Source organism: Apostichopus japonicus, chromosome 20 (genome assembly GCF_037975245.1).
Source record: "Apostichopus japonicus isolate 1M-3 chromosome 20, ASM3797524v1, whole genome shotgun sequence".
NCBI classification, from domain to species: Eukaryota; Metazoa; Echinodermata; class Holothuroidea; order Aspidochirotida; family Stichopodidae; genus Apostichopus; species Apostichopus japonicus.
The window spans coordinates 3,935,526-3,959,674 of record NC_092580.1 but is presented as its reverse complement, the minus strand read 5'-3'; the positions used below and the strand labels follow the sequence as shown (position 1 = coordinate 3,959,674).

The 24,149-nt window shown below is 37.2% G+C and overlaps 2 protein-coding genes across 35 annotated transcripts in view; both read left to right on the top strand.

Moving 5' to 3' along the window:
- LOC139961918 (N-acetylglucosamine-6-sulfatase-like) overlaps window positions 1-8,494 on the top strand; it is a 39,664-nt gene extending 31,170 nt beyond the window's left edge. For all 4 annotated transcript variants that reach the window (XM_071961608.1, XM_071961609.1, XM_071961607.1 and 1 more), the window contains exon 13: window positions 6,724-8,494. In XM_071961608.1, the coding sequence (XP_071817709.1) occupies window positions 6,724-6,867 (144 nt within the window). In that variant the 3' untranslated portion in view covers window positions 6,868-8,494. The remainder of the gene's footprint in view (window positions 1-6,723) is intronic.
- A 14,998-nt stretch (window positions 8,495-23,492) lies between these two features.
- Window positions 23,493-24,149, top strand: part of LOC139961909 (uncharacterized) — an 83,687-nt gene continuing 83,030 nt past the window's right edge. For 16 of the 31 annotated variants that reach the window (XM_071961592.1, XM_071961579.1, XM_071961564.1 and 13 more), the window contains exon 1: window positions 23,693-23,851. Coding sequence is in view for 12 of the 31 variants with exons in the window: in XM_071961565.1 (XP_071817666.1) it covers window positions 23,833-23,851 (19 nt within the window). In the remaining 19 variants the exon portion in view is untranslated. Of the gene's footprint in view, window positions 23,852-24,149 lie in introns of all 31 variants that reach the window. The other 15 variants (XM_071961593.1, XM_071961581.1, XM_071961571.1 and 12 more) reach the window with 8 other exon arrangements.

The window sequence follows — 24,149 nt, the reverse complement described above, 5'->3', positions numbered from 1 at the left end:
TCTGATGCTACAGATTACTGTTTGAAGTGACAAACTTATTTTACCAAGATAAAAACCAATTTCAGTGATCAAAAATGGGAAAATGTCATACCATGAAACCATTTTTACCCTTGTCTTTGATCAACATAATTACTCAATTTTATAGTTTGTGAGTTGATGCCATCTTTCTAAATTTGATGAAAGAGAAAAAAAATTATAGCGCTGTAATCCACAGACTTATTTGAAATGTCTGCAGTTTACGTTTGAAAGAAAATGTTCACTTCAGTACATCACAAGCAGGGATGCTTTAATTTAATGTGGAGCTATGGATAGTTACAAAAACTGTCAATTATAGATTCCTGTGCCTTTTTTCACGGAATAGACAATTATGTATGCTCATTAATTCCATCCTGGTAATTTTCATAGTTTCATGTAGTAGTTTTGTTGTTTTTAATCTCAAATGCTAAACATCTGTGTCATTTAAGCTGTTTCACTTTCAATCCCAGAAGATATATTAGTTTTAAAAATCAGAACCTTTCAGATTCGTTCGGGTATCGCTAAGGATAGATATTTTATCGATCTAATTTATCCACTAAGTTCAGAATGCTTAACTTTTGTTATCTACACATACATGCAAAAAAAACCAAAAAACAAAGTGAAAGTTGCCAAAAAATGAGTTAAAGTCATACCTGGCTGTGATATGGAAATAAATAAATCTGTTTTATGGATAAACTCATTTTCTTGTGGTTATGTATGCTCGTTGGGTCCCCATTTGCATACATTTGTTATTATATACATTAGGTGATATGAGAAACTCACACTAATACCACACATTGCAATATAGTAGTTGGGCTTAGGCAGTTGATAGAGATACCATTCAGGACGTTTAATTAAAATTAAATGGCGTCAGTCCTATCTGCATTACCATTTTGCAAAATTTAAAAGGCTTAAAATTGCTAAAAGGTTTCAAAAGTATTTTCCAGATCCCCCACCAAACTTTCTCATACGTTGAAGAAATATAAAGGAGACTTTTAAGTCATATAGTAGTGAGGAAAAATCTTATGAGGGTGACATAGAAGTGTTTGTCGAAGCTTACAACTGAATGTCTACTTCTCGGACATTCTAGTGTACTTTAAGGGCAATAGGGAAGTCCCCTTTCAAATTCTAAATGTCATAATCCTCATGAAATAACAATGTCACTAAACTTAATAACCTTGTCGTAACCTCTCCATAAAGATTGTTTTCCTACCGAATACAATCACCTGTACATGCTTGATTGGCTAGTAATTTCAAACCTTTTATAAATATTTACTCCTTTATTAGTATATAATAATATCCACATTTCTCCCCGTCATGCCTATACTCGTAATTTATTCATTTTTATTTTACGGTTGAAGTAACTCTCAAGATGCATTATCTGTGTCATATATACCTGTACATTACCAAATGCATGTTAACATGCTTCATTTGGCATTTGGCTTCATTTGGTGCGTCATTAAGATTCATTTACACTTCTACCACATTTACACGTTTTTTTTCTGTTACAGTGTGTAACTGTTATAAGTTAACAAAACCCAAAAAGGCTTGTGTTTTTCCTTTAGACAATTGGCATGTACTAAAACTCCTTGTAAAAAAAGGCAGAATTCTTCGATATCGGGCGGTAATATCTGTTTATATTATTTCGAAAGATTTCCGTTAATACGTTATGTGTTTATTCCATCTGATTTTATTTTTGTTTCAAGCACCTTCTTTTCGGAAATCACTGCACTGTTTTTAAGTGTGCTCTGCGATACTTGTCGAGGGCTAGAATATCACCAAGGAATCAGGTCCGTGAAGAGAGATATTATGATGGTTTGTCTCACTGAAGATATTTCCAAATGAGGTCTTAACAGACTGGTTTTCAATTCCTTGCTGAAGAAATCTATCAGATGGCGTGGATGTGTGTGTGTGTATATATATGAATATGACAGCTTGGCTTGAACACATGATAACTAAAAAAAGTACATAATGGGTGAACTTCATACTCTGTATTTTGGATCCACTTCATGGAGAAGAAAAACCCCTAGAGTTTTCTGAGGAGGTCAAAGGTCATTTTAGGTCAAGGAGGATGATATTTCTGAATACCTTGTAAACAAGAAAATTCTTAAAAGCAAATGGTTGAAATGAACTTCTTACATGGTATTTGGGTCCACATTTAATGGTACAAGATCCCTATTGTTATCTGTGGAGGTTAAAAGTTATTTGAGGTCAACAGAGGTGAACGTTTGAAACATTGTAAACACATTCAGTTAAAGCCAGGATGAACTTCACATCTTATTGAGTACAAAAGCCATTTTTCGGAGTTAATGTTAGAATCTTCTCATGTGAAATGCAACAGGGTATCATTAGGCCAGGCTTTCAGGTTTCTCTGGTAGGAAGAACTGGGCTGGCGGAAACAGGGTTTGGGAGCAAGAGGGGTTTTGCTACAAATGAATTTACAGTGATATTGGTGTGCAAGTTACAGAGCTCAACAATTTGAGCCTAGTGTTAAGAAGAAAGTTGTATAAAGTATGATTATAGTTTAAAAGAAGATTGATATGCACTGAATGATTTTGTTATTTAGCTCAGAAGATGCTAAAAGGGTTCAACTTTAAAGGAAAACATTGAGAGAAACCAGAGACAATGTGGTCTCATCCCTCCTCCAGCCCCCCCACCCCCTCCATCCTATCCCTTAATGTACTCTCATTCAATAAGACTTAAAAATGGACAAAGTGTGTTTAGAAAAAGAAAAAACACAAAGTAGTGTGACCTTTTAGAATAATAAATAAAACTCAACAGATTTCAAAAATGAAAACAATAGTTATTAAAAGGCATAGCTGGTGGAATATTTTCACTTGTACATTTCCATAGATGTATGGCACATTGTATTATTTGCTTTTGCGAATCGGTAAAACTTGATCAAACCTAGCACTTTTGGACAAGGAATTTGCTCTTTTCGCAAAAAATCCTAAGCGCTCACGTGACTGCAGGTCACCCTGTGACATACATGTGCGGAGTTAGTTGAGGAAAAATTTTCAACATGCTATTCACCTTAGCACTGGCACTAGGCTGATACCATACTCTGTCATACTGTTAAAGTGTTAATATCAAAATGCCAACAAATTGTGTAGTAGGAGGTTGCTAAAACACTTTTGAAAATCAAATTATAAGTTTCTTTTCGTTTCCCAGTCATCAAACCGACTATAATCGTCGCAGGCTTTGGATTAAGTTTGTAAGTAGCACCCGCAAAGACATTTTCGCTCCCAAGGCAGTACTGTCTATGCAGAGGCCCTCTTAAGGTAAAGTGGCCCTAATTTTGATATATATGCCTAAACTCATTAGCCACAATTGGCCTGTTATTCTAATGTGCACACTTAATTGTTCAACTTCAGCCATGATTAACCCCATAGGTGCAGGAAAAAAAGATCATATTACAAAAGAATACACTGTAAAATAGGCCCTGTGTGACTTAGTTCTCTTGAGCAGAACCAACGACACGACATTACGCACGGAGCTAACTGAGTGATGCACACTAACGCATACAGACGATATGTATTGTAGGCATGTTTATGTTGTACTTAGACGGTAAAAGTTTTTGAATTTTTTATATTCTGAAACTTGTATGGAATATGGAATCCATCAGGCGCTTTTTATTACGGTGGTGTTCCATTCGTTTGTGTATCTGCTTTTGTGGAGTTGTGACTTTCTGAAAGCCTTACGTTATGGCGGCAAGACTGAGACATACCCAAAGCTTTATATTTCTGGAATCGATTAATATTGCATCCACTGACTGGAAACTAAATGCAAATACGATTAATTGCAGCAACAAATGAAGAAATACCCGAGATGTTGAAATATTGCACTAGGTAGGCATTTCAATTGCAGCAAGACCTCGATATCATACGGCACAGGATGTATACTGGCCTATAATAGCAGCGAATCTTACGAAATGACCCGAATTTAGGGAGTTTTTTTAACCATAACTTACTTTTAATAGAAGAATTGTTACCCAAATATAGTTAACAAATGTGTGAACAATTCTTACAACCATTTATTTCTCTTGTAGCTGCATGTTAATTGGAAGAGTGAAGTTAATAAATGATTCACTTTCTTACGAGAAGTACGTTGAAAGTCCATTGTTATTGTTTCGCGTTCGCGGTACACTCCGCAGAATGACGTCACACAGTGACCTGTACATTCATGAGCTATTTAATACGCATCACGTTTCTGGTCATTGAGAATCTGCTAACTTTGATATCAAATTTCTCTAAATTACTGTCTCTTTCCACTTAACGGGAACCACGGTATTGTTATGTGTACTAAAAATACTTCACTATGAGCCGGAAGAAAAAGAATTTTATTTGTTGCCTCCAGCTATGCATTTTAAACATCATTCGGAAGCTGAGTGAAGTCTTTGTCTGTTTTTAGGCCATCAAGTGTGTTTGAACTATTCCTCTCAGCCAACCCCTGAATTCCCCCCAACATTTATATTCTGTGTACCTCACATTAATGTCTCATGTATGAAAATTTGGAGGCTTTCAACTAGGTTGCATCTGAAAATTCAAGATTTATCATCGACAAGTGAAAAGTGCAAAGATTTGTGCTTGCAGCAGCGCCTATATATAAGTTCTAATTGCTAGCGTCTCGGCTGTCATGGTAACAAGAAATTCCAGTAATTGAGGAACAAGAGAGGGAGAATATGCACACACACAATAAAAAAAAAATATTGGGAGAAGTTAATAAAGTTCACATTTGCCTTGAACCGTTTAAATTTTTGTGCCTTATGGTTTTATTACAAGTCTCTTTAGAGAAATCTCTTTATGGGCTATTCTCAAAGACATTTAAATAAAACAGAAAACTGTTAGCAAACTGAAGAGCCTGTGTTCATAAGAGCCTGTGTGAAAGTAAGTGGGCCTGGCGTTTCGATCCTAGCAGAGGGGCATGGTATGGTGATATGCATGGTTTGATATGGAACCAGGCAATCAGGGATTGATTTAATTTAATGCCTTAGATAGAAACTAGAGGCAGCTTTTGAGTTATAGTCTTGTGTCAAATGGGAGGGAGTCTTTTACAAAACAAAACAAAAGCTTTTATATAATCTTGAACCATTAAGTTTTTCTTTCGTCATTGTTTTGTATTATTTGTATCTTTGCTTATTGTCAATTGCGCCATGAACATTCTTTGAGTGGTGTGTGCGCATTATAAGTCGTATTATTATTATTATTATTGAAACTGCTGTTAATTGGAGAATAACAATCTATGCAAATTGGTGATATTTTTGGTATGATCTGGCAATGGCAACATATGGATGAGCAAAAACATGGTTGTTTTCTGAGATGTAAATAAGTAAATATCAAACTGCCATTTGTTTGGTTTGTAATAAGCAGAATTACATATCCAGATGAATAGAAATTACTGTGTTGAATGCAGAACTTGATGAGTTACTCTTTTCAAATTTTCTGCTAATCTCTATCTTGAAATTACTTGTCTCAACAGCACGTGTGAACAAGGGTTGGGATTGGGGGGGGGCAGGGTCAATTTATAAGTGTCCTGTGAAAATATGGGCTCAAGAATAATGTTTTCTCATTTGCATAGGCTTCTTCTGAACTATACAACAGGTTTCATCCATTTCCAAATGTTTACTGCACCCTTCTCAACGGATAATTCATCCCAGTCTAATGCCAATCTTGTTCACACTATTCCTTATAATACCCCATATTTCAGAGCTAGGAATGCCAAAAGTTGCACCCAATGATCACATCTTAACATACTGAAATAAACCACAGACAGTCACATATGTGCCACTAAATTGGGCTCTCCAGCCATGCCCCAAATCATTAAAGGGGGCCGTCATATCGGTCCTAGATCTAATTTTGCGAGACTTGACCATCATGCCAGCACCTTGAGTTGATCTCTGGTAATATCTACAGTCTCATCCGTAATTACCGAAGAAGAGATCTTTTGAAACATAATATCCGAAACATTCGAGTCTCACTTACTGCTTCGAGCACCTTAGTTTTTTCGTTCGACCAAACTGCCCAATTGGAAGCTTGACCTAGTCAATCACCGGACACACGTAGATTTTGGGCTGTTACATATATCCCAGTTATAACTGTCTGTTCATAAATGTAAACGAATTGTTTACAGTAAACGTGCTTTCAGTATTGCTGCCCCAGCACTCTGGAGTGCTCTCCCGGTTATTTTGAGTAATGTTAGCAACATTTCCAGCTTTCAACGTTAACTTAAAACCTACTCATTTTAATCGTCACTTTAATATATAATGTTTTGCTTTGTTAGGCGCTTCTGACGACACTTGTGTCATAGGGGCGCGGTATAAATTTACAATATTATTATAATTATCTCTGTCTGTATGCGCATTAATCCGGCATACTTGTGACCGCTTTCGCAGGATCATTTTGTTGCTCTTCACCTTTGATTCAAATATGTATGGATCCATGTGCAACAGTACGGATTATGGACTGATTTATGACTGGAGCCATCTGTAGAAATGTTGGAGAGCACTCTACAGATGACTGGAGCCATCGGTGGAAATGTTGGAGAGCACCAGTTCTAATTTTATTTCTCAATCATCAATATCTCAGTTTCAAAAAAAGATGATAAAAAACGGCAAAAATTGCATTTTGTATTTAAATAACCCTCAGTCTCCGATGGTGTTTAAACGATCGATCTTTATAACTGAGCCTGAATTTCTTTCTTTCTTTTTAGAACTTCCAAGAGTTTTACAACATGACACACGATCCCTTCCAGCTGACCAATCAAATCGCTTCGTTAGATCCAAAGTTTTTGGATGACATCAGCAATCGTCTCATCGCGCTCAGCGTTTGCAAAGCTTCCACTTGTCACAAATGACAAATTATCTTCAGTGTAAGATCTTTATGGATAAAAAAAAAATGAATTAGTTTTTGTACAAACAATTTTTAAAAAAACCAGACAAATGAAAAAATGCTTATATGTATATAACTATCATCTTGATGAGAGAAAAAAACAACAGAATGTAGTCACAAAGTTTTGAAAACTGACTATGAAAAAAAAAAAACATGGTTGATCGTCAGAATTTTTCACGAAAAGAATTTGGCTGTTATATATTGTTATAAAAGTTCATGTATACTGTCCATAGCCCAGGAGGGTAGGGTATCCACACTAATGTACAGGAGGCCTGGAAGTTTGGTCACTGATCTGGATTTTCGGACTCATTTCCGTCCAAAGATAAGTCTCAGTGCTCTTGGATTGGCTAAATCTTTTCATTGTACACTGAACAGGGAGCTGTTCGCTTCCCTGTGTCTCTTCCAAGATGCAGGTTTAGGATTCATAAATGATTTTAGGTTGGATAAACAACGTGATTGATCTCTAAAATATAAGGCAAAAATATTTCACAAAACCAGGATAAGCATTGTTCTTGACATATATGGCAAGGCCATAAGTGAAAATTATTGGTTTCAATCACAAACTTAGAGAATTTCACAAGTGTTTAGCCACTTGCCCAAAAGAATGGATGTGCTAAATTAAAAAATTTCTACTGGAGCTATGAAATCAATTGGAAATGTTGTGCATTTCTTCCTTAAGCTTACTAGAGCTTATCAATTTCTGGTGGATTTTTTTTTTTATGGTCTTTTTTTTTATATTCAAATTCAAATCTGTCAGGAGAGAGTTAATTAATATCTTTCTAAAAAGATGGGGTAACTTCATTGTATAAGATGTCTACAGCGATCTAATAATGACAACGGTCGGAAAACTTTGAGATCATGTAATATTCTCGTAAAATACGGTAGACACTGTACACAAATAGGCCTAGAGACTGGTAAGTTTAGTTTGTATTGTACTTGCCATAAATAATCAACAAATTTAGTGTAATGATTACATTTATTATGTCAAAGCAGCTGGTTGTGTCTCCATGGCGATGTTTCCTAATCTTTGTGACTTATTTGACAGATTCATAAAAGTACCAGGAAGTCTTCAGATTCAGTTTATGAGTTGGCAGATAGAAGGTATATAGGTAAAAAAGAAACGCTATAAAGATATAAAGTGTTCAAGTCAGTTGGTGGTCTTGTATCAAACTGCGGTATAAATAGTCTCGACTATAAATTGATAGTTACTATCTCAATGTATGCAGATGTATGCGTTATGAACATTAATATGTATTAAACACAAGATTGTATAATATGTGACCTGGATCAGATCCAGATCTAGAGTACAGACCCACGGTTAATGGTCTTTGGGGGTACTGCACTTTGGAAGCCTGACGTATTGATACCTCTGGGTTTTAATATGCAAAAATATGTAAAAATATGGATGGAACTCGTCGTTGTCACCAGTGGATTATGCGGTTACGTACAATATATATTACACCACTCTTGGGTGGTTATTAAGACAGTTGTGATTGTTTTTGGTACCGAACCGTGCGCAAGTTTAATATTCGGTTGCAAAACGAATGGATTGTTTGTGTGACAATTTACACTGTTTATAATGGCTTGTAGTTGGGATATGTATGGATATGTACATATTAACGAATGAGATTTATATCTGTGCCAGGTTTGGCTCACACTAGCAAAGCTAGACAACCTGTCTGTATCTGTATGTCTGTCTGTGTGTCTGTCTGTCCACATTTTAGAAAATGTTTCTTTTCCTTAAGTCTTTCATGAAGGATGAAACTGACAAAATGATTCTTTCGTGGTTGGTCATAAATGCAATTCTGCTCAATCATTTGTTTATGCGTAGTAGCTATGTTTTATTGTCTCGCACTCTTAATAGATCGTGTTCATGAATCAAATTCATTTAATCAACCTATTTGGTCCGTGATATCAAAAAAAATACCTAAAACTATTATATTTAGAGTGCAATGGTTAGCTACCTGCTGGTGATTGTTGACTAAAAGGCTAAAGGTTAGGAATATTTCAGGAATTTCATCTCAGATGTTTAATACTGATATCATTACTTCAAAGGACTTTCAGCATTGACCCTGAGTTTTAAGAACCTTTTTTTGGTTACAAACTATGTTTTATCCTGGAGGGTCTGACCTTCCAAATAATTTACAGCCTTTTGTTAGTTCTTTGTAATTGATATAACTACTACTTACAATAAGTATGCTTATATTATATAAATATGGCTTTTCTTGATTCAGCCAATCATCAGCTATACTGTCTAATTTCGTGAACTCAATTTCTAACCTTTCTTGCCTTTGTTCCATTTTTTACTTTCAAATTGAAATTTCATAATTTTTGGCTGGTTCAAGCGTCAGTACCCTCTAAAATCTGAATTTTTGTCTTGACAACAGATCTAATGAGGAAATCTCAATATTCGAGAGAGGGTTTGAACAATTTCAAACAAAATGTACATCAGATTGTGTTATCTTTAAAACAGTGTTCAATTCATATCAATTCTCTACTTAGTATAATACAATGGCAAAGCATCTCATTCCTCCTTTGTAGGTCTTTTCTTATTAGAAATTACTTTTTCCAAAAACACACCTCCCCCCCCAAAAAAAAAAAAACCTTCCCTACAACACACACATGCACATACGCACATTGCACTGCTCTCGGTACTTGTAAAAAACCTCATCAAATTCGCATTTCTCAAAATATCATTTTTTTTTTTCCTCTCTCATTAAGATAAAAATTCAGGACGTCTTTAATAACCTATGGCTTGCTTGCGATCTCTTCACTGCTACATCATTATTTATGGCTTCCATTATTACTCTTTAAACTCGACATGTCAGCCGGAGGGCCTTTTATTTTACGAAATTTTCTGGTTGCCTAGCAACAGAGAAGTATCTTGCACAAGGAGATTTACTGGTTTCATGTCATATCTCTGCAAAATATTAATCAGTCAGCGTAAATGTAGTTGATTTATTTTATTTTTATTCTTCTCTCTCTCTATCTCTCTCTGTTGAGCAGCTTCAAGCGTAATTAGTATGCAAATTTATGTCATGTCACGAGTGTGTAGGAGTGTTTCTTTTGTGTTTTTATTCAAGTTAGTTTGGAAATTAAGTATGTGGAAAAGGTGGTCTTTTTTAAAGAGAAGAATTTTTCATTCTTTTTTATTCTTGGGGGGGGGGGGGAGGTTGGTTGGTTGGTTAGTGGGTGTTTAGAAAAAAGAGTGTTTTGCTGTTGGAATTAAATCATGCATAAATTGTATTTTGCTGTTTTCAAGGGCTTTTTTTTTCTCCTCTGTAATTTTGCAAATTGAAATTAATGGTTTATTTTGGGGGTGCAGTGAAGGGTTGGTAGTGGGCTAAGGTGGGTGAGAGGGGGGAGGTAGGTTAGTGTTTACATTTGATTTATTAATTAGAATATGATATCTCCTTCCACAAGGAGCAACGATAATTTTTGATTGATGGTGTGTCTGTCATAATGAAAACACAATTTTTATCCACTGCTCTGTTGAGATGTCAAGGGGGTGGAGGGGGATGGTCCAGCAGCTATTTGTAGGACCATTCATAGCATCTTTTTGGAGGGCTTAATTGGTCAGATATTTAGATCACATATGTTCTTTAGAATCTGAATTTTGCAAAAAGCAATGTGACTGTTTATCACCCTCCTCTTGGCCCCCTTCTCAGCTAGTGTTTTACAGCAAATCAATAATATTTGTGGTTTAATTTGACGGGTTGTGACGTGCAAAGTATTGATGTTGCCTTTCTTCTCACCTCCTCTCTGTCCTTCCTTACCCTCACTTTCCCACTTCTACCAAATTCTGTGTCGGCTACTACAGACAGAATCTTTTCTTAATATTGTTTTACTGTCATTTCCAAGCAAGAGGAATCAATAGTAAATTGGTGTACATGAAGCATGTAAACCACAGTCCCCCTCCTTTCCCCTATCTCCCCTCCCCCTCCCCCCCACCCCACCACTTCTTCTGAAGTCTATAGAATATCAGTAACTGTTTATTTAGTTATTTCAATTTTTTTGACAGACCTTTTAATTTCTAAACATTGGATTCCTGTCTTGAGATATCATCAGGGAGAATTGCATACTTTATAAAGGGACACATCCTGACATGATGTGACACAAGCAGTAACAGTGTGTGTCTTTTATACCAAAGATATGTAAATGTATACAGTAATTTCTAGAGAAAAAGTTGAATGTCCTTAAGTTGCTGCTGAAACATGTCACCAATGACACAAAACAACATACATCTTAATTGACTCAGAGAGAGAGAGAGAGAGATGGCGAGATGGAGATGAAGGAAGGAAGTGAATCTTCTCGGATTCTCATGTATGCTGATTATAGATTCAAAGTCATGTGGCTAGATGGTGGGGGAATTGGGGGGCAGAGTGCTTATCATAGACAAATGTACAGTATGATGTGTACAGGGAATATGCTACTTTAATACTTTTGTCTTTGGTGGGGAGAGGGGGGTGGTTGGGAGGGAAGGTGCAGGGAGGGTGTACTTGACCCCCCCATCCCTTTTTCCAACTCACAGACAAATATTTCAATTGAAGTTATTATCACAACCTTGCAACCTTTTAGTCTGCTTCAACAGCCCCAGGGTCACATCCCCATCCTCTAATCAAATCCTGGATCTACTTAGGACGGGGGGAGTTAAAAAACTGGATTGTGAGATATCAGTGATTTCCTTTTAGCTCCAGTTATAGTGGGGTGGGGTGGTGGGGGGGCAGTCGATGATCTTTATATTCATTTATATGTATACATTGTCAAGACACTGTGAGTGTGCAAGTGTTTGTTAGCTTTTTTTTCTTAGTAATTGTAATAACATTAGTTGCAAATACTCTTGCAAAATACAGCAAATTAGAAAAACTTTTAGGGAAAACTGGTCTTACAAGCAAACACTACATAATTGGTGCATAATTTATAGGTACAGGGTATTTTGTACAGCTCTGAGAAAATTTAGATGCAAATACCTGGGTCAGTGAATGCTATAACACATAAAAACGAATCGGTATCTCATAGCAACGGCTAGATGTTAACGTGTTTGCAACTTACTTCACATGCAGTTATATATACAGATAAATCAAACAACAGTGGATTTATCACAAAATATACAATTTAAGAAAAAGAAAAAAAAATTCAGCAAAGATTTCAACCAGTTAGGACAAATATTTATGGCCAATATGTATATTGTCATCCTCTGTTAAAACGAATTGAGATTATTGTTGTCAAGTCAGACCATTCTTTATGTTTCATTAAGCATGTTGATGAAGTTAAAAGAATTGCAAGCTTTTAACTGTCCGAATATTAAATAGCTTTTAAAACAAATGCAAGTCTTAGCCACTATTAATAGCGCAGTGTCAGTGCGGTGTTATGTTATACTCGAGACTTACGAGACATGATACAAACATCGCTGGCAGGTTTATATATTTTCTGGATTACATCTGTGAAAATGCAATATAAAATGAACAAAATTGTGTCTTATCAAATATGCAGCTGTGATTTTCATGCCTTCATTTGATACATTGACTAATATTGCAATCATTCATCAGTTGTATTCAGTTTGAAAAGTTTCTTCAAAGAAAGAAGAAAATGATTAGACTGGAGCTGTACAGTGCATAACATTTTATAAAACAACTAACTACACCAGTTACATTCATTTGCACAAAAGATTGGCTAAAGAAGTAGTACTAGTAATTAAATAATATTCGTTTGTTGAAGTAACATATATATATATAGAATAATATATATTGAGGATTTATAAAGCACAGACTTATCTACCGATAACGGTGCTAGGCGCATCACAATATTAGCCTGGTTAACGTTGATAACCTGTCAAACATTGAAACATTCCCTCCAAATGGCAGTAACTAAACAGGACCTAACTCACAGTTTTATCTCACAGGTCCCTATTGATACACCTGGGTGAAGACAGGTAATGGAGGTGAAGTGCCTTGCTCAAGGACAAAATGTAATGATCTGGCCAGGACTCAAACCTACAAGCCTTAGATTACAAATGCCTTAACCACTTAACAACAATGCTTCTAAGGAAACGTCGCTACTTGAAGTCAAGGAAAGAGAAGAAAAATGATGAAAACCTTATCTAGACCAAGAATGCATACCTAAATTCAAGCTTGTTTTTGACACTAGAAATGTTGACAAACGGGGGGTAGGGTTTATATATGCTAGGCAAAAGCCGCTGGGTATCGTTCATCAAAATTCATTTATGCACCCCCTATAAGGGACTACCTGATGCGTCAGTGTGTGTCTTTGAGTTTCTTGGCCAAGAAATGTTTTCATGTCAACCTTTGTGTGTCTTTTATAGAACAAAAAATTTTCCATCGACTGAATTTTATTAACAGTTGAGCGCATTTTGAAAGTTGCATTTGCTGAACATGTTTTTCAAAATAAATGAAAAAGTGACTGCATTTTGAGTTTTGTAAAATTGTAAAGAATCTATTCGGTTTTTGACTGAAGCCAGTTCAAAATGTCTCATTTGTTTAGATACCGCACAAAGTTTTGTTTCCAATATTCAAAGATATAGTCACAACCAGTTTCTTGCACTGGACTCTTGATTTATGTTTAAATTGTTTCATTCAGTATGTAAAATTTGTACCTCATAAGTGACAAATTTCATATAATAGTTTTAGTTTTTATCATGTGCCAACCTTTGTAGGTTTATGCCTAGTTTCATCGTTCCTGGGGCTAGTTTTTGGTGAATTTAAGTCGATAATCTGTTTTTTACCTTGAAAGTTTTCCCTATAAGTGCTGTTTTGGCACCACTGGATGCAAATGTGCAGCTTTATTTGTGATATATATATTTTTTTAATCCCCACCCCTCCTACCACCCCCACTCCCGTTCTGTTCTCATCAACTTTATTATTCGATAAGCTATCTGCTCTATAAATGTTCTCGTTTCATCTGTCCTATAGAAGTGGAATATTGCTGGACTGTAATCTAATCCAATCAAATATAAAACTTTAATCATTTCTATCTCCCTGCTGTCATCGACTCGACTCTTTCATAATCTAGGTAGCGTTGTTTTGATAAAACTGTGCGGAAACTGCAATGGAAAAGTCAATGTTTGATTATTTAGTTTTGACTGCCATAGTTAATCCATATGGTCTGTATTTGCTGTGACACTTACATTAAATACCTGCACCTAAGCACAGCCCCCCCCCCCACCCCCATAGCCCAAACTTCACTAGTGAAGTTTGAAAATTAGAGTTGCTAAAAATGCTAAAATTAGAAATGCTAAACTTAAAGCATTTAGACATGCTTGAGAATCACACATTGTTGTCGGTGTGTTGCTGGTCACTGGTCCATCTATAGCTGTCTCCATAATGTTAGGGTAATAAGAACAAAATAGTTTGAACAGTTTGCTAATTTCAGTCCCTATTGTACCACTAAGATATTTATTTAGTGCAAATATTTTCTCAGGGACAGTAGCAAAAAGGGAGGGGGGGGGGTGAGGGGACTTATCAGAGTCAGTTCATAGTGAGGGCAAGATGGGTTCTGTTTTGTTATTTACAATTTTTGATGTCTAATTTCTATCGTTATTTAAAACAAGGAGAAGTGGCTTAAAACAGTACCTATGGTTTGACATTCTAGTCAGAATTTATTCTTGTGTCTTTTAAAAGTTGTCGGTTTTCTAAAGTGACTTTTTTTGTATATTGTACATTCCTGTGCGGTACCTTGTAAGGCATCTTAAATTTGTATTGTAAAATTTTTGCTGAAGAGGTAAGTGGAATCCTGTTTTTTTTTTTTTTTTAATTTTTTTTATTTACAAAAAAAAAGTTTAATTTCAGTGTGAGATTCTTTCATATTCAGTACTGAAAGATTAGGTGATGACCTTATTGTTAGAGATCCGCACTTACATAACTACAGTAGTGCTTTAAATGTCCATAACATTACTGTTGGGCTGAAATTTGTTTTGAATAATATAAGTATGGCAGGCCAAATGGAGTTGAATTACAATTACATTTTGTAAAAAATTGTTTTTTGTTTTTTTGTGCCTCAGATATAATTTCTGTCATAAAGAATTTGCCTAATTTCATTACTTCGTCATCTCCAATAAAATCAATTTTCCAAAGAAAACCGTCTATAAATTATCATTTTGTCGTTGTTTTGCTTTGTCGTTTGTTGATTCAGTGAGCGCAAAGGAGAAGTAAACCTGTACCATAATATTTCGTCAGTGTGATAGAGGTATGTATTTTGAGAAACAGATGAGAAAAGTCCTTTCATGAGTTTTCACAGTTTTTATGTTTCCTGAACCTGTTCCTCTATTCGCACCCCTCAGTAATCGAGAAAACATCTTTTGTGCCACATTGTATTGTATGTATTATGTATGTTAAATCCTCCTGCAAGCAGGAACTCACGAAGAAGCCATCATTGGCTTATCAAAGCCACAAGCTGACCAAAGTCAGTCTCTTAGATGCATAGTTAACGTCCATGATTATGAATTGTCAAATTGCCAACTCTATAACTGGACGACATACATTAATCTTGGAGTGACTCAAACTTGGGACCATATTATTGAAAGGCACCAGGCTTTAACCACTGAGCTAACACTCCTAACACTCCATTTACCAGCTGTTGATGAATGCGTTTGAACTTACCCTTTAGGGAAGTTTGTTCTTTATGCCTATGGTTTCCTTCCTCCCCTGAGATCCCTGCCTCTCACCCCAGGGGGTTGCAATGCACCCTAGCTAAAGAAATATTACCAAATGAGAGACATACCGACTTCCACCAACTTTCACCCATCTTTATGAGAATTTTGAGTTCATTCAAGTTCCTCCGGTATTTGCGTCTTTATAATAAGAAATACATAATAAGAAATACATCAAATTTTTTTTTTAATAGAGTGGCTTTGTGTTATAAGCTGATCAATTTTGTTACATTTCTTTGTTTGTAGTCGACGTTATTTCATTCTATTTGAAAGACATATTAATGCAATTAATTTGTTGGGTGCTAAAAATGAACGGGAAACATCCTGGGTGTTTAAAACAATATTTAGATTTTAAATTTAATAGGTTAATTGTTTTGGTGCCATTAGTAAATGATTGTGTAGTTTCATTTCATGCATAGAAACGTTCTCACAACACAACTTGTTGTTTTGAAAGTAATATAAATATGTTCATATATATATATTTATATATATATATATATATATATATATATATATATATATATATATATATATAAAACAATTGTTTTTTGTTCTTTCATATTAAAACGATGGATTTCAGATACTTCGTGGAAAAAAAAAACATTTCTGTAATTGAAAGCAAAACTTATGATTTTTATATACAAGTTTGTGTCGAAATATTACATAAGGACTTGCGCTTAAATTATCAGAAACTCGTTGACTGCACTATTCAGATTAACTTTTGAATTGAACTGTCGTCGACTGCGCTATCAGGTCCTTGTAACTTTGATTTAGAAAGCCACTAGTACTTCAGGATCGACATGCTTCAACGTATTGAAATAAAAAATATGACTGTTTCCAGATTTCTGGGAAGGAAAACAGTTGTACTGGGGGGTTGGGTCAAAGGTGGAGGGAGGGAAGGTGTTACTTTTTGGTGCCATATATACAGTGTGTTAAAGGAATGATATGCCATTATTCATTTACACTCTATAAGTTACACGTTTTCGTCCGTATTGTTGTTTGCCGGGGGAGGGGAGGGGTGAGGGGGTGGTATCGGATCGGGTTTGGGTGAAGCTTGCGTCGGAGGCTTAACTAACATGGGTCCGCCATTTTTCATCGGGCTATTGTTGTTCTATCCAACAGTGATGAGTCTTTTTTTTTTTAAGAAACGATATTTCCATCTGTGTTTTTTAAAATTGAGATGAAACAGAATATCGATGAACTCGGGAAGGGGAGGGGGGGGGGGGACTCAGTCGATCCAGCAATTAGTATCGAATTTCCTCTCCCTTTTTACGCAAGGGTAAAGAAGTTCCGAAATTTACATCATTATATTTCCAAACAATTCTTTACACAAAAATAAGTCATGTCATCGATGACCGACATACTAAACTAATTTTTATGTATGTAACTCCTTGGTCTCAATGAAGCCTCAGACAATATTATTGTGCAATGATACGAGTAAACATCAGTTTGCTATAAAGCTAGGCGCTTAATGAAACCTGTGAGTTTTTATATTTGGCCTTACACATGTAGGCCTAGCCCCCCCCCCTCCCCCTCCCTCTAGCACAACTTAACTGCGGTATAAGCTTTCGAGTGTCTGGCAAAACAAAAACGGCCTACCATATAGTTACGAACGAAAAGTTATGTTGGTTTATGGTCACGAGGGGAAACATGACCAATCAGATGCGTTCCCAATCGAAAAAAGAGGGCGCACTTCCCCAAGAACCATTACGTCAAGCCGAGCAGTAATGAAGACGTGCAAAGACTTGCAAAGTTATGAATTTCTGAATCAAAAATGTAAGATGAAGTTTCGTAACTGGCAAAAGGGCGCGCGAAATGGGAAGGGGAAGTGGTGATTGACGACGTCCGCACTGAATGGAGCCATTAATAGTCATTAATTAACAAGCTTAAATTGATCATTCTCATTGATTATTAATGAGCCGAAACAGTTAATCAACTCTCATCCAAATTGTGCGAATATGGATCACGGGTTACAAATTATGATGGGGAGAGGGAAAGAGGGGGTGTGGTCAGAAAGGGGAGTAAGAAAACCAATCCAAGTTTGGACTACATACTGACCCACCTTTACTAAAAAAAACTAAAACGTAAAACAGAAAACGATACTAAAGTATTGTGATAATACATCAGCAGTATAGGCTGCAGGTATAGTTAAATTCAATTACACTCGGTAACACAACTTACGGTTTCGAATGTGGCTAGTAAACGTTATGAGAGTGCCATGGCTTTCGAATTGCATGACTTCAGTCAGGATTGACAGACCAAATGAGCAGTGCTTTCAGTTTAGGGAATGAAACCATACGTAAGTCATGAATGATATATTTGAATATAACTATTCTTGAGCGAAGCGACAATTTGATAGTTGTCTTGTCTCCCTAGTCAAACCATCATGCTCGACGTAATTTTCTACTGACCACTCCCTCCCCTAACCATGCACCCACCTCTTTCTCTCTTCTATAAAAAGTTAAAACAGAACATGGTGTAATTTAAAATCAAAGTAATAACCCCTGATAACTTATGCAACACTATATGCAACACTAGTCAACACTATATGTAACACTTTATGCAACACTAGTTAACACTATATGCAACACTAGTCAAATCAACACTAATAATACAGATGAATGATGGATCGGGCGTGTGGTAGGCCGGCTCGGAACGGACTACAAAAGATATGAAACCATCCCTCCCCTCCACAACCCATTAGCATGCACGTGCTCAACTTACCCGTCATGAATTTGCAGCAAAATTTAGAAATTGAATCAGAAGTCGCCATAAAGTGATTGGCATGCATACATTTGCATCCTATGCATTTCTTTGTACAGTGTCGAGTAACTCTAGGCCTTATATTTTATTGTAACAGTATATGTTGCCAATGAGTGATTCTCATAACCTAACGCGATTGCGATTTACCCAGAGTGTACAGTTCATATGAAGAGACGGAGACACGAATGAAAACATTTTTGTTGTTGTTGTTGAAGTCTGTCATATTCGCTTTATCTCCGTTGCTAAGCATGTTCGTTGAGACACGAATGCATCTTTTGTATCATTAGCTGGATATAAATGTTGAACCAACAATTGTATAAAAAAGTCAGGCTTATTAAATATTTGTTCAGATGATACTGAATAAATGTAAAGGACGGTTTAGCCAGTGATATCGATTTATTTACCCCAGCGTGTATAGATACATATTTGCCCAACCTAAGAGTGTGGTACATCATAAAACTGTATAACGAGAGACTCAATTTGGTTTTTAAACGTTTATAAGCAGCTTGGTCTTGTTCCGTTTAAATGGTTTCACCGTGACGTGGCTGGATGGGTAGGAGAGAACTTGGTGAAAGAACGGAACTAGGAGGGAGAGGGGGGGGGGGGGTGGAGGGAACGGAGAGGTGAACGATGGAGTCAATGTGATGCGAAAGGGGTAAAGAGCGAGGTATAGCCTGACAAACAACGTTCTCGCCACAATTTACACAATCCTTACTCGTAGAACTTGTGGTCACTAGCCTACACCATACGAACAAAATAATTTATCTGTGACAACGATTTCTCTTAAAACGTTTTTTTGATCTGAAGCGCCATTGCTTTTTGACTATCCATCGTGTCAACTTGTGAGCGCGCAAACATTATCACAAACTGATTATCATGCAAGGTATATCTTACAAAACTGGCAAATATGTGTTGTACGTTTCTTAACTTCCTTGCTACTTTAGTATAGCTATAAAAAAAAAATGTTTTCATTGTATGTTCCCATTATTCCCAATAAAAATCACCGCTTGACCCCGACAAACCTTCAAAGTAATTCCTCTTTTTGACGTTTGTTATTTGTCCTTTAAATTCGCTATACGAGAGAAAAAGACTGAGTATCTGAACCCTCTGTAACTGCCGCTCTTGGACCCCCCCCCCCCATCCCGACATGCCTCTCGCCTGGCGGCCCCATGCATTCACTTCCAGGTATTGCAAGTTCACCACCCCCCTCCCTCCCCGCACCTACCCGCAACAATATAGTATACTATGGATTGAAATTGAAAACGGTACGGTTGTGTATGTATTTAGGCATAATCATCTGTCCATTCTCGGTACAGGAGTGCCGCACCACCAGATCAAGACAAATTCATCCAACTTTGAATTTGAAGGGTAAAGAACTTTTACGGTTCTGAGATATTGTCGTCTCGTCTCAATGACCCTTTCAGCTTTATCGATTCCTACCTCAAGCAACTGATTGTATTTCAACGCATACGTTGTACATAACGTTAGTGCACATTTCCGCCTGAGGAATATAGGCTTTCTTCACTCAAGGAAATATATGTACGTCATGAAGTAATTCTTCCCTACACCGCCCGTTCCCCACCCCACCGCGCCCTACCCCCCACACCCAAAGGCGAAATCAGGATTTCGTATAACAACTCTGATCTCTAATCTCTTTATCTGACATAGAACTGATATTTATAATGTCAAAAGTGTCAACCATAGGAGACTATAGGGGTGGGTATAGTTCGATATCAGGAAACGCCTGTTTAGGAACTGGGCGCGAAATGGTCTTAATCTGGCTGCTTGAAAAGCAATTTTACAATGAGTAAACAAAAAAGTAAACAAAATACACACGTTTACTCTGCTATCTGATATTATTTTGGTCTAAATAAAACAAAACTGTTAGCAAACTGCTTATCCACTAAAGAGCCTGTGTAAGAGAATGTGTTAAAGTAAGAGGGCCTGACATTTCAATCCTAGCAGGATCTTCTAGGATCGAGACGTCAGGCCCTTTTACTTTTATACATTATTTTGTTCTGAAACCAATCAGGGAGTTGTTATAACTCCCTGAGCCAATAAAGTCGAAAATAAGTATTCGACTTCCGTAGTAACCGATATGAAAAACCAAACCGAAACCAAAGAACAAAATCCTATGTACCGATAACCCTTAAATGGACTTTTATCTTGCTACCAATATTTCATGGCCATATTACAATTATGTCCTATATACAGGAATATCTAGGAGTAGGATGGGGGGGGGGGGGGGCATCAACAATTTTAGGAGGGGAACAATGAGGCCCATAGCCAGGAATTCTTAGTGGTGGGTATATACCAACGACTTAAAGAATGACACCAACAATTAAGTAGGGCACAATGTTTGTGCATCCATTTGTGGTTGCAGAAAATGGAGGGGCGGGAGGTGCAGTACTCTGCCCCCGGGCTCCAGCCTGGCCAAGGGCCTACATCGCATGCGCATCGCATGGGGAGTGTTAGCTCAGTGGTTAACGCCGGTGCCTTTCAATCATAAGGTCCCGAGTTCGAGTCACTCCAAGATTAATGTATTTCGTCCAGTTCCAGAGTTGTTGACAATTGACAATTCATAATCATTGACGTTAAATATGAACCTAAGAGACTGACTTCGGTCAGCTTGCGGCTTTGATAAGCCAATGATTGCTTCGTCGCGAGTTCCTGCTTGCAGGAGGATCCAAAATACATACATCATATCATATTCAATCATATATATAGGATAGGTTGGTATTATAGTGTGGGAAAACTGATCCTTTTCGAATTATGCAACAAGTATCCAAATTCTCAGTACTGGCAAAGGTATGTTGTTTTATGTTGATTTAGGCATCCCGATTTAAAAATAATATTAATAGAGTAAATTCAGATATATCAAGACAAAATTTGTTGAGAAAATGCATGTCAGTCAATTTAATATTTGAGGGAGGCGGGAGGCTTGCGGACACCAATGCATGACAGTGCCAACATCATATTAATCAACCACCAGGACCCTAAGTGCCAGTTTTATCATCATATCTATAAAAAATGATTTTGCAAAACTTAATTCTAAAGCTGAAAAGAATTCCTTGTTGTCAATGGTGGTTGTATAGGCCAACTCACTATATAGATTGCGGTTGGATAGGCGCCGGGTAAATTGGCCTTGGGCTTTCACGTGAGAGAAATTTCTTAAACCTAACGAAATAACTATAGGCCTAACCATGGAGCTCTGTTTATAGCCCCATGGCCTAACTATGTTAGTTTCTATTATAAGTTAACCTTTAACAAGAACTTTCATATGGAGCCAAGCTAAGTAGGCCTAGTGTAGTAGGCGTGATGATAGGCTGTACCAAATTTATATTGATTTTCAGTGCACATGTTCTGAATATGTGTTCCACAGTTTTCACAATGAAGAAAAGAACTACTGGTGACCCAAATCAATACCCACTCCCATGTTTATTGTCTTCTCAAAGCGTGGAAACTGAGATTTCTAAATACGGAGCTTTTTGAAGACGGTCATGTCCAAATTCTATGTGTCGCGTGACAACAGTTTGGGCCCTTATAGTTGTAGCATACTCCATATAATTTTTCCATCGACATACACGTACACTAATTCGTCAGAATGTTGTGGCCGTCAAGGCCGTGTGCAACGTTAACATTGCTACCCCGCACTCGTAGATAGCTGACACGAAGTTGTTCATTGGTGGCACTTTCAGTTTTCCGTATATCACAACTATTTAGATTTTTAGTTACGAAAAGTCCAAGCTTCTTTATCCAACGATAAGCAAATTTCCTACGCTGCTCTTTCAAGACCTCAAGTGATCTATTTGAAAAACAAAAAAATGGGCGTCGAGTTACTTCTTAATGAGGGAGGGAGGGGGGGTAGTGGGGAGGGAGGGAGGTGGAGGTAGTGGGGAGGGAGGGGGGAGGTAGTGGGGAGGGAGGGGTAGTGGGGAGGGAGGGGAAGAAACTGACATGAAGTCTGACTGGTTGGTCTAAGCACAGATCAGCAAAACGTGACCCCTGGGAAGTTTCCTGCTCTCAGTCCAAATGCTGTCAGCGCCCTGTTCATGCGTATTGTAAATTATAATTAAAACAATTTAAGACCAGTGTATGGGTGCATTAATTGTTTGTGTAGGGCTGCAAGCCACAGAAAAGGGTACGGGGAGGGGACTAATTCATTAGTGTCCCATACTAAAAAGTGGTAGGGTGATATGTCCCCGCTCCCCTCCCCTAGCCCCAATCGACAGCTCTCATGGCGTTTAAAATGACATTGCAGCTCAAATTTCGCGCAATATGATGTAGGCTACTTCACCCTTCCATGCACTTTAAACATCGAAGTACAAAACTCCAAGTTCTGTTTGGTAAGATGTGTAACCAAATGTTCCCTAGCTGTTACTGTCTTCCCACCGTGACTTTTCTGGATATATAAAATGTCCGATATAAAACGGTCAATAGTATATTAGACTTTCTCTTATGATGAAGTGAATTGAAAATGGCTATGAAGCTATTGTAAATGCTCGTTGTTTTCCAGTTTGACATGTGATGTCAGTTTAGTCCCTGCCGTAGTACTATATAAACCCGAACTGCTATAGCGTGTGCATGTCTGAGCCCACCCCCCCCCCCCCATCCCCAACAAGTCCCTTTGCCAAACCCAATTTACTGCACTGCTCTATCAAGTGTCAGATATTACATAACATGTCAATTGCGGTGAATGAAAGGTTTATTTTGTAGACAACTGGAATTCATTCTATAGGTTTAAAATAAGAATGCCAACCGAGTGTGACTTCACACCTACGTGTACATACATATATTTTAGTCGTGGCCATTGGGCTCCCTATAGTTTAGTTAATCCGATGTGAATATTACTATGTTGTTTGCATGGACCAAAATAGCATGGAACTGGCTCCAACAATACCAGTGGCTACATGCACGAGTAGATCTGAATGGAAATAGAGACGTTCTCCTTCTGGAAGCTATATCGCAACAAACAGTGCTGCAGAAATAAACCTGTACCATATTTCGGTGACGCCTCTTCATGCGTGCCCTATGTTATTCGGTTGGGAAATTTTCTTTTTAGTTGCTTATGATAACATATTTCACATACACAATGTAAAACCTGCAGTCATTCTTACAACATATTCTATAAACTATCTAACGCTTCTAAGTTTCATCCAATGGAATTCTTTCCCCTTGTTTCTGCCTCCGACTTTTTAAGTTTTCTCTCCTCACAAGTCTTCCCTGTTGTGAGCCTCAATTTTTCTGAAATCCCGCCTTTTATTAATATCTTCACCCAAGAGATTGGCCTATAATGAGCTGACAAAGGCCAAAGCAGGTAAACAGAGGGCGCACTTGCCCTCATTATTCATGTAGCAGTGCTCTATGTGCAGGCGCTGATGAGGTTTAGGTCTTTATTTCTCTTTACACAAAGAATCGCTCCATTTGAGCACTCCAGAGCTCGAAAACCTGCCAAATATAACCAGTTTGTTTCAGAAAACTATCGCACGGTTGAAATCCACGATGTCGTCCATGCCGATTGGTAAGTTTATGTCTTATTTCAAGATGTTATTATGGTATGTTTTCCTTTATTTCTCAGCATTTTGGTCCTTGTTGTACTTTGTTCTTGTCTTCAATGGCCGCAAGTTGCTCCTAGCTCCACAAAATCCATCCTAATTTTCAACAACATACCTCCGAATTTGAATCCTTAACCTAACTTCCCTTAAATTCTGAATCAAAATTTCTTGTAGCTTTTCAAAGTTCAAACTCCCGCGGAACACGTGGGATCAAAATAGAAGGATAAAGGATAACATTAGATCGCTAGAAATAAGAAGAAAAAT